At 43.2% G+C, this 17,179-nt stretch overlaps 1 protein-coding gene across 1 annotated transcript in view; it reads right to left on the bottom strand.

Moving 5' to 3' along the window:
• Positions 1-9,988, bottom strand: part of LOC111978783 (rab11 family-interacting protein 2) — a 40,963-nt gene extending 30,975 nt beyond the window's left edge. Inside the window, exons 1-2 of the mRNA XM_024009024.2 lie at positions 9,821-9,988; positions 8,811-9,465 (exon numbers count right to left, since the gene is read on the bottom strand). Coding sequence (XP_023864792.1) covers positions 8,811-9,163 — 353 coding nt within the window. The 5' untranslated portion in view covers positions 9,164-9,465; positions 9,821-9,988. The remainder of the gene's footprint in view (positions 1-8,810; positions 9,466-9,820) is intronic.
• Between the last annotated feature and the right edge of the window lie 7,191 nt (positions 9,989-17,179).

Genomic DNA, 17,179 nt, shown 5'->3' with positions numbered 1-17,179 from the left:
GCTGTGAGATGATTTACCGGCCACTCCTTCCACCTAAGGCACCTGCAAGTGTCCCAGACATTTCTGGGGGGGAATGGCCCCTTGCCTCACCCTCCGATCCACAGGTTCACAGACGTGCTCATGGGATGGAGATCCGGGCTCTTCGCTGGCCATAGGCCAGGGACACTGACATTACCTGTCTTGAAGGAAGCCTCAGCCATACTGGCTACGTTCTTGCATGGTGGCACTATGGTTCACATGCTGTGAGGGTCAATGTCAGATGAGCCTCATGAGTACCAGCATGAGCTACACTTATACAGGTGCTACGGATGTTACCTAAATGATTATGACACATGGAGAGAGGTCACGAGAGAGTGGATGTTCTATTATCTACTCGTTGTCGTTTAGATTACAGTGCGTGATCGATGTTCAACTATGGTATGGAAGTGTGGGAAGCCTTTATGTCGGAGTGAAAATGAGAAGCCTCGTGGTGTGTGGGCAGCCTGGAATGTATCGTAATTTATGTTCTTGACGCTTTTCCGGGATGTAAGGTGATGCCGCTGGGGCGTTGGACATCTCACCTGTGATGACAATATCTGGTTGCTGATAATCAGACAGTTGCCATGTCTCTCAGACCATTGTGTACTCCTATATTCGGGAAAGGAACCGCGCTTCAGTGTCGAAAATTAGTTTTCGGTGTGGTTCAGTTTTTCGCAGGCCTACACTCGTCGGGAGTAGTTTTTATATCAACTAGGGCACGCGCAACGTTTCTTTTATTGGAGTCGGTTGGTTAACGCTCATTCCTTTCTACGATAAACGCAAGAGAGAAGGTAGGGAGTTCAACATGGCACCCTTTTGGGTGGAGGACACAACCCTCACCGACTCGTCAGTGTGGGAAGATGGAGATGGCATGGGTGGGTTCATAGCTGAGGTACACTCTGCTTTTGGATATATACAACGAATGGACACTCGCCGGTTGTGGCTATACTAGTGTTTGTGTAGTGACCCACCCATTAGTTATAGGTGGTCTGGTGTTATTATTTGATTCTATAACATACAGGGTCACATAACACCTCAGTCGCAGCCCATTTACGCTTTGTGTCATGCCTTTTAATATTGGGTCTATATGGACAATTTAGGTTAAAGACGTTTGGATGGGCATAGACTTAGAGACGTCTAGGTTGTACGCTTGTTTCCTGTTTTTGGTTTATTTTTTTATATTTCGAGCGTGTGCTATGGTAATTTGATATGTGGCCTGGGACTCAACACACCACCCAGTCGTGATGTGTTCAAACCGATTTCTCGTCCAGAGATTCCTCAAATCACTGGGGTAACAGTAGGGTGTGCTTTAACGATTTTTTCGAGAGGATTGTACCGGATTCCTTGTGGCAGGTTTGGTTAACACGTTGGGTTCTTGCACTTGGGCGAGCGACGATCAGGCTGTCCCGTCTGATCTCCTGTAGCGCTGGCTTAGGCGTCTACAGTATGGACTTTGCAATTTATTTCCTGGTCACCTCTGCAGTCCTCATGCCTCTTGCAGAATGCCTAAAGCATGTTTCACGCAGATGAGCAGGGACCCTGGGCATCTTTCTTCTGGGTGTTTTTCAGAGTCAGTAGAAAGGCCTCTTTAGTCCTCCTAAGTGTTCATAACTGTGACCTTTAATTGCCTACCGTCTGTAAGCTGTTAGTGTCCTTAACGACTGTTCCACAGGTGCATGTTCATTAATTGTTTTATGGTTATTGAACCAAGCATGGGAAAGTGTTTAAACCCTTTACAATGAAGAATCTGTTTAGTTGATATGGATTTTTACAAATTATCTTTGAAAGACAGGGTCCTGAAAAAAGGCCGTTTCTTTTTTTGCTGATTGATATGTCCTTTGACAATGACAGTTTACAATCTAAGGTAACGCCAAGTAATTTAGTCTACTCAACCTGTTCAACAGCCACACCATTCATTACCAGATTCAGATGTCTAGAACTTAGGGAATGATTTGTACCACATACAATGCCCTTAGTTTTAAACATGTTCATGACCAGTTTATTACTGGCCACCATTCCAAAACAGATTGCAACTCTTTGTTAAGGGTTTCAGTGACTTCATTAACTGTGGTTGCCGATGCGTACAGTATATGGTTGAATCATCAGCATACATGGACACARATGCCTTGTTCAATGCCAGAGAGCTGCTCTGCGGTACACCACACTTTACATGTTTGACATTAGAGAAGCTATCATGAAAGAAAACCCTTTGAGTTCTATTAGATAGATAGCTCTGAATCCACAATATGGAAGAGGTTGAAAAGCCACAACATAAGTTTTTTCAACAACAGGTTATGGTCAATAATATCGAAGGCTGCACTGAAATCTAACAGTACAGCTCCCACAATCTTTTTGTTATCAATTTCTTTCAACCAATCATCAGTAATTTGTGTCAGTGCAGTACAGTACATGTTGAGTGCCCTTCTCTATTTGGGCTCCCGAGTGGTGCAGCGGTCTAAGGCACTGCATCTCAGTGCTAGAGGCGTCACTACAGACCCTGGTTCGATTCCAGGCTGGATCACAACCGGCCGTGATTGCGAGTCCCATAGGGCAGTGCACAATTGGCCCAGCGTCGTCCAGGTTAGGGTTTGGCCGGGGGTAGGCCGTCATTGTAAATAAGAATTTGTTCTTAATTGACTTGCCAAGTTAAATAAAAGGTTAAATCAATTTTGTTTTAAATTAACATGCTGAAATTCTGTTGTTAATTTGTGTACAGAGAAATGCCAGCTCAGAGCTGGCAGCAAGCTGATAGGTCTGCTGTTAGAACCAGTAAAGGCCGCTTTACCACTCTTGGGTAGCGGAATGACTTTGGCTTCCCTCCAGGCCGGTGGACAAAGACTTTCCTGTAGGCTCAGATTAAATATGACAGATAGGAGTGGCTATAGAGTCAGCTACCATCCTCAGTAGCTTTGCATCTAAGTTGATAACAATAATTTTCCACTTCTCCCACACTAACTTTACAAAATTCTAACTTAAAATGCTATACTTTTATTATTAGTTATTTTGTGCATGAATACGATGGCTCACTGTTCATTGTTGGCATTTCCTGCCTAAGTTTGCCCACMTTGCCAAATAAGTAATCATTAAAATAAATTGGCAACATCAAATGGTTTTGTAATGAATAAGCCATCTGATTCAATGAAAAATGGAGTTGAATTTGTCTTTCTGCCCATAATTGAATGTTAGATTACATGTAAGTGGATCTGGCTTCATAATCCCGTTTGTACACTTTAGAACCGGGAACCCCATCAGTGGCGAGCCAGCTAACTAGCAGTGATGCCAGTTTGGCCACTGCTGAGCGGGTCATGAACAACCAGTTAACCAGACATCACCAGCCTCAGCCGGGTCAATTTCCTGCCAGTCCTGCACAGCGCAATATCAATCCAGAGCATATTCGACTGCTTTTTCTCTACCACATCTCCAGATTCCTACCGCAAGCTCTGAACCTTTACACCGGATCATCGCAGCTAGCTAGCAGCTATCCAAGTGGCTACTCCTGGCTAACGTCTCTGTCCSGAAGCAAGCATCAGTTAGCTCCAGGCTAGCTCCAGGCTAGGCCCATCTCCCGGCTAGCTGAAGTGGTCCATCAGCCAATTCTTGGGCTACAATACCTATTTTGCCTGGACCCTTTTACTGCCGACAAAGAGCCCCGCCAATCCATCACGACTGGTCTGCCGACGTAACCATCCGAGGGGGTTTCAACAGGCTCTCCCGTTGCGACGTCCCTCGAAGGCCCATCTGCTAGCCCCGGCCCGCTAGCTGTCCGAATCGCCGTGTCTCCAGCTCGCATAGCTACTCACTGGACCCTATGATCACTCGGCTACATACGCCTCTACCTAATGTCAATATGCCTTGTCTATTGCTGTTTTGGTTAGTGATTATTGTCCTATWTCACTGCAGAGCCTCCAGCCCTGCTCAATATTCCTTAGCTAGACCTTTTGTTCCAACCCCCACACGTGGTGACCTCACCTGGCTTAATCAATCAAATGTATTTATTTATAAAGCCCTTCTTATATCAGCTGATGTCACAAAGTGCTGTACAGAAACCTAGCCTAAAACCCCAAACAGCAAGCAATGCAGGTGTAGAAGCACGGTGGCTAGGAAAAACTCCCTAGAAAAGCCAGAACCTAGGAAGAAACAGGCTATGAGAGGTGGCCAGCTTCAATGGTGCCTAAAGAGACAAAACATCTCTCATCGTAACTCTATACCTAGGTTTACCTCCTTTGTATTCACATCCTGCAATACCATTGTCTGTACATTATGCCTTGAATCTATTCTTCAGCGCCCAGAAACCTGCTCCTTTCACTCTCTGTTCCGAGCGCACTAGACGYCCAGTTCTTATAGCCTTTAGCCGTACCCTTATCCTACTCCTCTCGTAATGTAGAGGCTAACCCAGGCCCMGCAGCCCCTAGCTTCACTCCCAATCCCCAGGRGCTCTCATTTGTTGACTTCTATAACCGTAAAAGCCTTGGTTTCATGCATGTTAACATTAGAAGCCTCCTRRATAAGTTTGTTTTATTCACTGCTTTAGKACACTCCGCCAACKCGGATGTCCTAGCAGTGTCTGAATCCTGAAATTTCCATCCCCAACTATAACATTTTCCGACAAGGTAGAACTGCCAAAGGGGGCGGAGTTGCAATCTACTGCAGAGATACCCTGCAGAGTTCTGTCATACTATCCAAGTCTGTGCCCAAACAATTCGAGCTTCTACTTTTAAAAATCCACCTTTCCAGAAACAACTCTCTCACCGTTGCCGCTTGTTATAGACCCCCTTCAGCCCCCAGCTGTGCCCTGGGCACCATTTGTGAATTGATTTCCCCCCATCCATCTTCAGAGTTCGTACTGTTAGGTGACCTAAACTGGGACATTCTTAACACCCTGGCCGTCCTACAATCTAAGCTAGATGCCRTCAATCTCACACAAATTATCAAGGAACCTACCAGGTACAACCCTAAATCCGTAACCATGGGCACCCTCATAGATATCATCCTGACCAACTTGCCCTCTAAATACACCTCTGCTGTCTTCAACCAGGATCTCAGCGATCATTACCTCATTGCCTGGGTGCGTAATGGGTCCGTGGTCAAACAACCAACCCTCATCACTGTCAAACGCTCCCTAAAACACTTCAGCGAGCAGGCCTTTCTAATCGACCTGGCCCGGGTATCCTGGAAGGATATTGACGTCATCCCGTCAGTAGAGAATGTCTGGTCGCTCTTTAAAAGTGCTTTCCTCACCATCTTAAGCAAAAAATMTAGAACTAAGAACAGATATAGCCATTGGTTCACCCCAGACTTGACTGCCCTTGACCAGCACAAAAACATCCTGTGGCCTTCTGCATTAGCATCGAATAGCCCCCGCGATATGCAACTTTTCAGGGAAGTCAGGAACAAATAGTCAGTTAGGAAAGCTAAAGCTAGGTTTTCAAACAGAAATTTGCATCCTATAGCACTATTTCCAAAAAGCTTTGGGACACTGTAAAGTCCATGGCGAATAAGAGCACCTCCTCCCATCTGCCCKCTGCACTGYGGATAGGAAACATTGTCACCACCGATAAATCTACGATAATTGATCATTTCAATAAGCATTTTTCTACGGCTGGCCATGCTTTCCACCTGGCTACCCCTACCCCGGCCAACATCTCATTATCCGCCCAAAAAATTTCAACCCCTATTACTAGCCTATTCAACCTCTCTTTCGTATCATCTGAGATCCCCAAAGATTGTAAAGCTGCCGCGGTCATCCCCGTCTTCAAAGGGGGAGACACTGTAGACTCAAACTGTTAGACCTATATCCATCCTGCCCTGCCTTTCTAAAATCTTCAAAAGCCAAGTTAACAAACAGATCACTGACCATTTCGAATCCCACCGTACCTTCTCCACTATGCAATCTGGTTTCCGAGCTGGTCGTGGGTGCACATCAGCCACGATCAAGGTTCTAAACGATATCATAACCGCCATCAATAAAAGACAATACTGTGCAGCAGTCTTCATCGACCTGGCCAAGGCTTCGACTGTCAATCACAGCATTCTTATCGGCAGACTCGATAGCCTTGGCTTCTCAAATGACTGCCTCGCCTGGTTCACCAACTACTTCCCAGATAGAGTTCAGTGTGTAACATCGGAGGGCCTGTTGTCCGGACCTCTGGCAGTCTCTATGGGGGTACCACAGGGTTCAATTCTCGGACCCACTCTTTTCTCTGTATATATCAATGATGTCGCTCTTGCTGCTGGTGATTCTCTGATCCACCTCTTCGCAGACGACACCATTCTGTATACATCTGGCCCTTCTTTGGACACTGTGCTAACAAACTTCCAAAACAAAATTCAATGCCATACAACACTCCTTCCGAGGCCTCCAACTGCTTTTAAATGCAAGTAAAACTAAGTGCATGCTCTTCAACCGATTGCTGACCGCACACTCCCGCCCGACTAGCATCACTACTCTGGACGGTTCTGACTTAGAATATGTGGACAACTACAATACCAAGGTGTCTGGTTAGACTGTAAAACTCTCCTTCCAGACTCACATCAAACATCTCCAATCCAAAATTAAATCTAGAAATCGGCTTCCTAATTTCGCAACAAAGCCTCCTTTCACACAATGCTGCCAACATACCCTCGTAAAACTGATATCCTACCGATCCTCGACTTCGGCGATGTCATTACAAAATAGCCTCCGACATTAACTCAGCAATTGGATGTAGTCTATCACAGTGCCATCCGTTTTGTCACCAGACCCATTACTACTGCAACCTGTATGCTTCGTCGGCTGGCCTCGCTACATATTCGTGCCAAACCCACTGCTCCAGTAATCTGTCTATGCTACGTAAAGCCCCCGTATCTCAGCTTCACTGGTCACATAGCAACACCCACCCGTAGCAGCGCTCAGCAGGTATACTTCACTGGTCACCCCTAAGCCAACACTTCCTTTGGCGCCTTTCCTTCCGGTTCTCTGCTGCAATGACTGAACTAATTGCAAAAATCACTGAAGCTGGAGTCTTAATCTCCCTCTCTAACTTCAAGCATAGCTGTCAGAGCAGCTTACCATCACTGTACCTGTACACCGCAATCTGTAAATAGCACACCCAACTACTATCCCATATTGTTACTTTCTCTTTGCTCTTTTGCACCCATTATCTCTACTTGCACATCATCATTGCACATTTATCACTCCAGTGTTAATGCTAAATTGTAATTATTTCGTCTCCATGGCCTATCTATTGCCTTTCCTCTACTCTTCTACATTTGCACACACGTACATAGATTTCATATTGTGGTTATTGACTGTGACGTTTGTTTATGTGTACTCTGTTGTTTTTGTCGCACTGCTTTGCTTTATCTTGCATGGTCGCAGTTTAAATGAGACTTGTTCAACTGCCTACCTGGTTAAATAAGGTGAAATAAAAATAAATAAGAATTGTGATCACTGATCCAATGGATATGGATACAGCTTAGACAAGTTCTACAGTATTAGTAAAAATTGTGATGATAGATGTGTATTATCTTGTTCTATAGTGTTTGTAAACCCCTGGGTAGATTGAATTGCATGCTATTTATCTGCTTCTTCATATACCTTCACCTGTCAGGTGGATGGATCATGTTGGCAAAAGACAAAATGCTCACTAACAGGAATGTAAATACATTTGTGCAAAATATTTTAGAGAAGGCTCCCGAGTGGTGCAGCGGTCTAAGACACTGCATCGCAGTGCTTGAGGGTCACAACAGACCAGGGTTCAATCCGGCGCGACCGGGAGACCATGAGGTGGCGCACAATTGACCCAGTGTCGTCCGGGTTAGGGAGGGTTTGGCGGGATGTCCTTGTCCATCGCACTCTAGCGACACCTGTGGCGGGCCGGGCGCATGCACGCTGACACGGTCACCAGTTGTATGGTGCGTCGTCCGATACATTGCTGCGGCTGGCTTCCGGTTAAGCGAGCAGTGTGACTGGCAGGGTCGTGTTTTGGAGAAAGCATGGCTCTCGACCTTCAGCTCCTCCCGAGTCCGTACAGGAGTTGCAGCGATAGGACAAGACTAACTACCACTTGGATATCACGAAATTGGTGAGGAAATGGGCTAAAAAGTCAAAAGACCATTAAAACRCATGGTACGCTTATTCAGTGCTCTGGTCTCCATTAAAAACAAATATCAAAGCAGGTTGGATGTGACAGGAGAGATGAGGTGCGCACTGTCAACCTCCCCCCTTGACTTTGAGAAGATCRGACGCGACATGCATCAAGCACACCCATGTCATTAGTGGCGGTGAGATAAGACAAGCAATGTCAGACTAATTTGAAATTGACTGTCATAGCCCCACATTAAAAGTATATGATTGTGAGTTGAGAATACAAATCAGAAATACTGTTAGAATGTTTTCCAATTYACTGCCACATTAAAACGTTTGCAYTGCTGACCACAGAGACACATCATTGGTGACCAGGGACAGTTTTTRCAAACCATCAAATGATTTAGGCTAGTCTACCCAACCCTCTGAATCATGTTCCATATTATTTCTGCAGGTTAGTCCTGTGACGTGAACAAGACAGTTCCGCAAATCCAACCTACTTCTTCCTGTTGGCAGTTCCTTAAACATCAAACACAGAACTAGGAAACCAAAGGCTTAGAATTGTTCGTTGTGACTTTACAGCCTATGTGTTTATACATGTTTATACATGACAAATGTCATATTTAACAGTTGGACAAAAAGTTATATCGTATTAGGCTTAATGTTCTGAAACTTCCTTGAAAGGCAGCAAAAACATTATTTAGTTAGATTAGTTGGTGATACTTACTCAGTTTTCCTTCTCTCCTTGTTATCAAAAATCTCATTGAGATTGATGGTACTCTGGCCCAGGAATTTATCCATCCCCACCAGGGACCTGTGCATCACGATGAGGCATAGTTCGTAGATTTCTGGGTTGCCCTCCAGAAGCAGACCTGGCAGTTCAAAGGAGGCTTCTTCTCTCCACACTGGGCTGAGTGTTTTCTCTGCCACAGATGTCGAGTACTTCTCCTTTCCCAGCTGAATGATAGTGTAGGCATCGTTGGTGCCATTCTTACTCTTAGCTTGTAGGTCAGTTGCTTGAAGAACAGTGGCTTGGACATGAGTCGGGAACCACTTTTGGGACTGCTCTACTAGTGACATGATCAGCTCTGTTTATGTGTGGTTAGCAAAACAAATGTATGTGGAGGTGAATTMACCTTAAAGTGACGACAGAGCATGCAAACAGTAACAACTTATTTCTTAGTACATGATGTTCATGTAGATTGGTGATTTGTAGGRAAAGACAACTTAAAGTGCTTATTGGTCATATATTTTTTATATGTACAGCTAGTAGCACATGTCAAAAGTTAGCAACTAACTAATTACTTCAGTCCATTTTACACACTTGTCTTTTGTGATTATCATATCACAAATGTCCAAGCCACTGTTGTTAAGCAAGTCACCTGAAAGCAACATGGGAGAGAAGAGTACATTGTAAGCAGTTGGGCAGGTTGACTAACGTATGTAATACAGATGTGCTATCTATGATTCAAGTTAAACAGACCAACTAACGAGCAAGCTAAACAGCTGACACCAATAACCATTGCTAGTTTGGRTGAAGGATTAGCTAGCTATTTAGCTATACAGCAAAAATAGCGTGTTTTTCAGTTCTGTTGCGTTTGCCATATTGTGACAGACCAATCGMTATTCTTATACAATAATAACGTGTTGCAAAGTAGTAGCATTGATTACRAGCTGTACAGTAGATTGGACAGCTGATTACGTTAGCTAACTAAACAAGCTTGCTCAATACTGTACCTCGTCATTTTCTCCAAACTTGCGACATTTTGCCATCATGTAAATCCATTCGATTGTTTAACATATTTCACAAATAAACTTCAACATTATTTATTGGAGGTAGATTTCGTGATMTTACAGCCTGCTAGTTGTACCAACCAAAAACTCTAATTTCCTTAGCCAACTACATCCGCAACAGTCACAGGTGAAAGTTCAAGCTCCTCCTCTGTTGCCGTAGAAACAAACGGGGTTACAGGAGCATGTTCATAGTTGTACATGCCCTAGGTTTATTTTTATTTCTATTTATTTAATTAGGCGAGTCAGTTAAAAATACATTATTATTTACTATGACTGCCTACCCCGGGAAAAACCAGACAACGCTGGGCCAATTGTGCGCCGCCCTATGGGACTCCCAATCACGGCCGGATGTGATGCAGCCTGGATTCGAACCAGGAACCGCAGTGACACTGAAATGCAGTGCCTTAGACCACTAGGTGCGCCACTAGGTACATAGCCACTAGGTACATAGCCACTAGGTACAGAAAGGAGCCGAGACTGTGGAAGAAGAATGTGCCTTTTCGAAAAAGCAGGAAACATATGTCCATGTGGTTCTAATGTAGGTGATACAGTTTTCTCGATTTGGAGAGAGTTGGTGCATGCCGAAAATGGAAAATGCATGAAAAAGTGTTTCATTAGAGTGGTGAATCCAATCATATCGTAACTAACAGTAATTAATTAAAACAAGGAAGTAATAATGAAACAATGGAAAGTATGTGTCTATGATTTACAGCCCCAATAATCTGGTTTCCACTAGTTATCATAGCCACAAAGTCATAAACCCTGCCTTCTACAATTTCTCAGATGATGAACTTTACCCTAACCTTAACCACACGGCTAAATGTATTAAGGTTAGGGTTAAGGTTAGGGTAAGGTTTCAAATCAGAGAAATTGTAGAAAGCGGAGTTTATGACTTTGTGGCTGTGGTTGTGACGACCCAAATCTCTACAATGTATGGTTGTTTACGACCACAAATAACAATAAGAGTAGCGACCCTGTGTTTATAAACGTGGATATAGACTTTGCAACTTCTGCATGATGTTGTGGCACAGTCGATGCCACACAGGACTACGGGCCATAAGGTTGAGAGTTCGCTGACCAACACAGACAAAGTCCCTCTCTCAGTCTGTTTCATAGCACTACGATCAGAGCCAACTGCAGACAATGATCAACTAAGGGAATAATCAGATTTTCAATATTTTGATGTCAAATTTATAATTATGTAAAATATATGCAACAAATGTTCCACCAACAGGTGTCTGTGCCAATGCAACACAAAACTAATAAACACTTCAATATTAGACGATATTAGACTATAGACTATCAATATTAGATTATAGACTATGTCAATCTCGACAAACAGAAAATACATCCCTCTCTACCTTGAAGGCGTGGCTTGATAATCTCCAAATGTCATTAAACTTTTTGGTGTTTTGTAACAGATGTCTCTTTCCATTCATCAATTGACAATAGCACAGTTTGGATTGATTGTTTGATTTTATTTGTCAGTAAAAAAAATACATATACACACAAAGATTTTTTTAAAGTGACCAGGATTGCACAATTAAGTCGGGGATTTATTTCCATTGTAGTCCCTATTTTTTTCACATAAATACATATACAATTACATACACTACATTACCAAAAGTATGTGGACATCTCATTCCAAAATCATGGGCATTAATATTGAATTGGTCCCCCCTCTGCTGCTATAACAGCCTCCACTCTTCTGGGAAGGCTTTCTACTAGATGTTGGAACACTGTGGTGGGGATTTGCTTCCATTCAGCCACAAGAGCAATAGTGAGGTCGAGCAGCCGGCGTTCCAATTCATCCCAAAAGTTTTCGATGMGGTTGAGGTCAGGTCTCTGTGCAGGGCAGTCAAGGTCTTCCACACCAATCTCAACAAACCATTTCTGTATGGACCTCGCTTTGGCCGCGGGGATATTGTCATGCTGAAACAGGAAAGGGCCTTACCCAAARTGTTGCCACAAAGTCGGAAGCACAGAATCGTCTAGAATGACATTGAATGCTGTAGCATTAAGATTTCCCTTCARTGGAACTAAGYGGCCTAGCCCGAACCATGGAAAACAGCCCCAGACCATTATTCCTCCTCCACCAAACTTTACAGTTGGCGCTATGCACTGGGGCAGGGAGCTTTACACCACTCCAGCGGACGCTTGGAATRGTGCATGGTGATCTTAGGCTTGTGTGCATTGCTCGACCATGGAAACCCATTTCATGAAGTGCCCAACGAACAGTTCTTCTGCTGACGTTGRTTCCAGAGACAGTTTGGAACTGCAACCGAGGACAGACGATTTTTATGTGCAAAGCACTTCAGCACTCGGCAGTCTCGTTCTGTGTGRTTGTGTGGCTTATCACTTCGCGGCTGAGCCATTGTTGCTCCTAGATGTTTCCACTACACAATAACAGTGCTTACAGTTGACAGCGGCAGCTCTATCAGGGCAGAAATTTTACTACCTGACTTGTTGGAAAGGTGYCATCCTATGATGCTGCCACATTAAAAGTCACTGAGCTCTTCAGTAATGCCATTTTACTGCCAATGTTTGTCTATGGAGATTGCATGGCTGTGTTCTCAATTTTATACACGTGTCAGCAACGGGTGTGGCTGAAATAGCCYAATCCACTCATTTGAAGGCGTGTCCACATACTTTTGTGTATATAGTGTAGATACAGACACATTACAGAGACAGAGACAAAAAAAAATATCAACCTCCAGATGAGTATGAGGGGGGAGTTCAAGTACAATTCTTACAAGCTTGTTTGGCTGGTGGCTTATTCTTTAGATATTTGGGGCTGCTGGTGAACCATGATGTGCAGGCATAATCAAAGTGACACTGGACTAGCACATTTGCCAGTCTTTAGGGTGTCTATAGCTAGGTTTCCATCCAATTGGTGACAGATTGGTGAATGATTGGTGAATTCTTCATGAATTCTTCATAAAAACAAAATGACATTTCCTTTAGGAAATGTTCCGCCGGACAACATGACGGGGACGATTTTAATTTACCGTACATTTGAGAACTTTAATGGACATCCATATGAYTTWAGATTCAACCTGGCGCAGCRAGCGCCATCAATAAACGAGGGATGTTAGCAAAATGAGCCACATTTACTTGTCCTTAAAKAGCCTATGAGAATATACAAAAACACTACTCCTTGTATTTCGATGTGTAGCATATGCAAAACTTTATAGACTATTTTTAGGCTACTTTCCAAAACAAAAATMTGTCCACCTCACGGTTCAGCTGTCAGAGATTTGAGCACTTAATATATCATGGAATTGCATGCAAATGCCTGTAGGCATAGGTGTCCACTGTATAATATTCATATTTGAATATGTTAGTTGCGGTAAAAAAAAATAATACCTCAACTAACATGTACCCCCTATATATAGCCTCGTTATTGTTGTTTTATTGTGTTACTTTTTATTGACTTTTTTACTTTATTTTATTTAGTAAATATTTATATATAAAGGAAAAGCAGCTTAGGCTTAAACCCAGAGAGATAGAAATGTGTCGGTGGGATGCTACGACACCGACATTTATTTATGTCAGATGGCTACTGCGTCTGCTATACAGATATAGACGTACAGAATGAGGGTAATTCGTTCATTTCCGATCCAAATATTTTGTTTAAAGATAAGCATTATTTTGTTAGATTACAGGACTAACTCTGGTAGGCCTGAAACAGTCTTCCTCACCTCAAGTTCAATTGTRGGAGTCAGCTGGAGCGCCGGGGCACACTGCCTTCACATCATAGGCCTGCAGTAGCTAAAGCTTAATAATAGCCACACCACAACAAACCTTCACAAACGTTTCTAAACTTTATTAGGGTAATATCAAAAGTAAGTCAAGCCATTGTTTATAGGGAAAATYGGAGCAGAAGAGTGAAAGTACACAATAAAARACACCCTCCCCAAAACAAAACAAAAAAATTGACAACCCTCTCCTATTTTGGACCACCTCTCCCCACAGTAAATATTGATRTGTCCCTAAGTGAACTAAATGACTATCGCCCTGTAGCACTCACTTCTGTCATCATGAAGTGCATTTTTTTCTCGGCCTGTTCAATTGGGTCCTGGACTTCCTGACGGGCTGACACCAGGTGGTGAAGGTAGGCAACATCACCTCCGTTACGCTGATCCTCAARACGGGGGCCCCACAAGGGTGTGTGCTCAGKCCCCTTGTGTACTCCCTGTTCACCCATGACTGCGTGGCCACACACATCAAGTTTGCAGATGACACAACAGGGACAGGCCTGATTACCAACAATGATGAAACAGTATACTGGGAGGAGTTGAGGACCCTGGCGGAGTGGTGTCAGGAAAATAACCTCTCCCTCAATGGCAACAAAACTYAGTAGCTGATCGTGGACCTCAGGAGACAGCAGAGAGAGCATACCCCCCACCACATCGACGGGGGCACAGTGAAGAGGYTGAAAAGCTTTAAGTTCCTCTGCGTACACATCACTGACAACCTGAAATGGTTCATCCACACCGTCAGGAGGCTGAAGAAGGCTGAAGAAATTCGCCCCTAAGACCCTCACAAACTTATACAGATTGAGAGCATCCTGTCGGGCTGAATCACATCCTGGTACGGCAATTGCCCTGTCTGCAAACGCAGGGCTCTCCAGAGGGTGGTGCAGTCAGCCCATCCACAGGGGGCACACTGCCTGCCTTCCAGAACATCTACAGCACCCGGTGTAACAGGCAAGTCAAGAAGATCATCAAGGACATCAGCCACCCGGGCCACATCCTGTTCAACCCYCTACCATCTAAAGGCGGTGTCAGTACAGGTGCATCAAAGRTTGGGCCGKGAGACTGAAAAACAGCTTCTATCTCCAGGCCATCAGACTCTTAAATAGTCACGGCTAGCCGGCTTCCACCCAGTACCCTGCCCTGAACTTTAGTTACTGTTACTAGCCGGCTACCATCCGTACTCTACCCTACACCTTAGAGACTGCTGCCTTATYTACATATTCACTTTAATGTTTACATGCTTGGAGGTGTCTCTAAGCAGAATAGAAAGAGGAGTGGGAGGACCCGGTGCACAACTGAGCTTAGAGGACAATTACATTAGTCTCAACTTCAACAGTGAAGAAGTGACTCCTGGAGAGGAACTCTGCCTAGAAGGCCAGCATCAAGTCACCTCTTCACTGTTGACATTGAGACTGGTGTTTTGCGGGTACTATTTAATGAAGCTGCCAGTTGAGGACTTGTGAGGCGTCTTTTCTCAAACTAGATACTCAATGTACTTGTCCTCTTGCTCAGTTGTGCACCGGGGCCTCCACTCCTCTTTCTATTCTGGTTGGAGCCAGTTTGCGCTGTTCTGTGAAGGGAGTAGTACACAGCGCTGTACGAGATCTTTAGTTTCTTGGAAATTTCTCGCTGGAATAGCCTTCATTTCTCAGAACAAGAATAGACTGATGAGTTTCAGAAGAGTTCTTTGTTTTCTGGCCATTTTGAGCCTGTAATCATACTCACAAATCTGATGCTTTAGATACTCAACTAGTATTAAGAAGGCCAGTTTTATATGCTTTTTAATCAGAAAAACAGTTTTCAGCTGTGCTAACATAATTGCAAAATGGTTTTCTAATGATCAATTAGCCTTTTAAAATGATAAACTTGGATTAGCTAACACAACGTGCCATTGGAACACAGGAGTGATGGTTGCTGATAATAGGCTCTCTGTACACCTATGTAGATATTCCATTAAAAGAATCTGCCATTTCCAGCTACAATAGTCAGTAACAACCTTAACAATGTCTACACTGTATTTCTGATCAATTTTATGTTATTTTAATGTACAAAAAAATTAGCTTTTCTTTCAAAAACAAGGACATTTCTAAGTGACCCCAAACTTTTGAACGGTAGTGTGTGTTTACATGAATTCTGATTATTTCCAGGGATACATGAAATATATGTATATATCTTTGTTAGAAAGAATGCTATAGTTCCCTTGATGTTGTGGCTCCTGAGTGGCGCAGCGGTCTAAGCACTGCATTTCAGTGCAAGAGGTATCACTACAGTCCCTGGTTCAAATCCAGGCTGAATCACATCCAGCTGTGAATAGTTGCACACAATTGGCCTTGGTTTGGCTGGGGTACGTCATCATTGTAAATAAGAATTTGTTATTAACTGTCTTGCCTAGTTAAATAAAAGGTAATATAACCCAAAAAACATATAGTGATGCTGAATGTAAAAAATAGCTCAACATACCTCACTCTCCCCTACGTCTTAACCAAATGCACCTGCCTATGTTGGTTTTATCGTTCTGTCATGAACAGTGCAGTATGCACAGTCCCAGAGATGGCGCTGGGCCATCCATCACAGTGAGATTATGACTCTTATCTAGAGTTCATCTTTAAATGAAATGCTATGGCTTAGTGAAATATTAGGCTGTATTAAACATGCTTCAGGCCGCTTTAAATAAGAAGGTACCTTTMCCCCCTGCCATTTTGTGTCAAGTCTGACTGCAAACACCAGAAAACAYAAGGGGAACCATTGGAGTAAAATGTAAGAATGACAGGGTGAGGAATTGTGTGAAGTAGGCTACTTATTGTGTAAAAAAAGCTAGCAGAAGACCATACACTATAAAGATATAATGTTACACATAGTATAAGAAATAAATGTTTCWGGGACCAATAAGATACTTGAATTACCAACCAGCTGCTTTCCTTCTTCTCTTCAGCCTATATGTTCGATTCTGTTCTATGTTCATGGTTGCTTCAAGTGTATTTTTATATATTGTGTTGTCAGGATGTATARAGTGAAATAGCATGATTTTGCATCCATTGGTATACACTGCCACAGTCATGACYCAGATCCTTAAAGGCCCAGTGCAGTCCAAAACTAGATTGTCCTCTGTTTTATATGCATTTCCAGACAATGTGGTTGGAATAATACTGTGAAATTAAGAAAAACGATGATAATGCCATTTTAATGTAAGAGCTGTTTGAAAAGACCGCCTGAAATGTCAGCCTGTTTTGGTGAGACCAAMAAGAAAGAGAGTTCCAAACCTCTGCCAAAAACAGCTAGTTTTCAGTTTTCCCCTCCCTACTTGGATCACTCCCAGTCATAGCAAAATTCTTGCTTGAGAAATTGCACTTTGTTGGTAAGAAGCGACTGTTGTTTCTTTTTAACCATTGTAATTCAAAAAAAATAATAGGGTACTTAATTGTTACCCAGAAATTATTTGATATTGAGATAAATGGCTGCATTGTACCTTTAATTTGACAATTTGTCAAACACTTTAATGTATTACTATTGGAAAACAGTACCTCAATCTCTCCGTCTTGTGTGG

The sequence above is a fragment of the Salvelinus sp. IW2-2015 genome, linkage group LG18 (assembly GCF_002910315.2).
Source record: "Salvelinus sp. IW2-2015 linkage group LG18, ASM291031v2, whole genome shotgun sequence".
NCBI classification, from domain to species: domain Eukaryota; kingdom Metazoa; phylum Chordata; class Actinopteri; order Salmoniformes; family Salmonidae; genus Salvelinus; species Salvelinus sp. IW2-2015.
The sequence above is the reverse complement of the archived record's forward strand: the minus strand, read 5'-3'. Positions and strand labels throughout refer to the sequence as shown.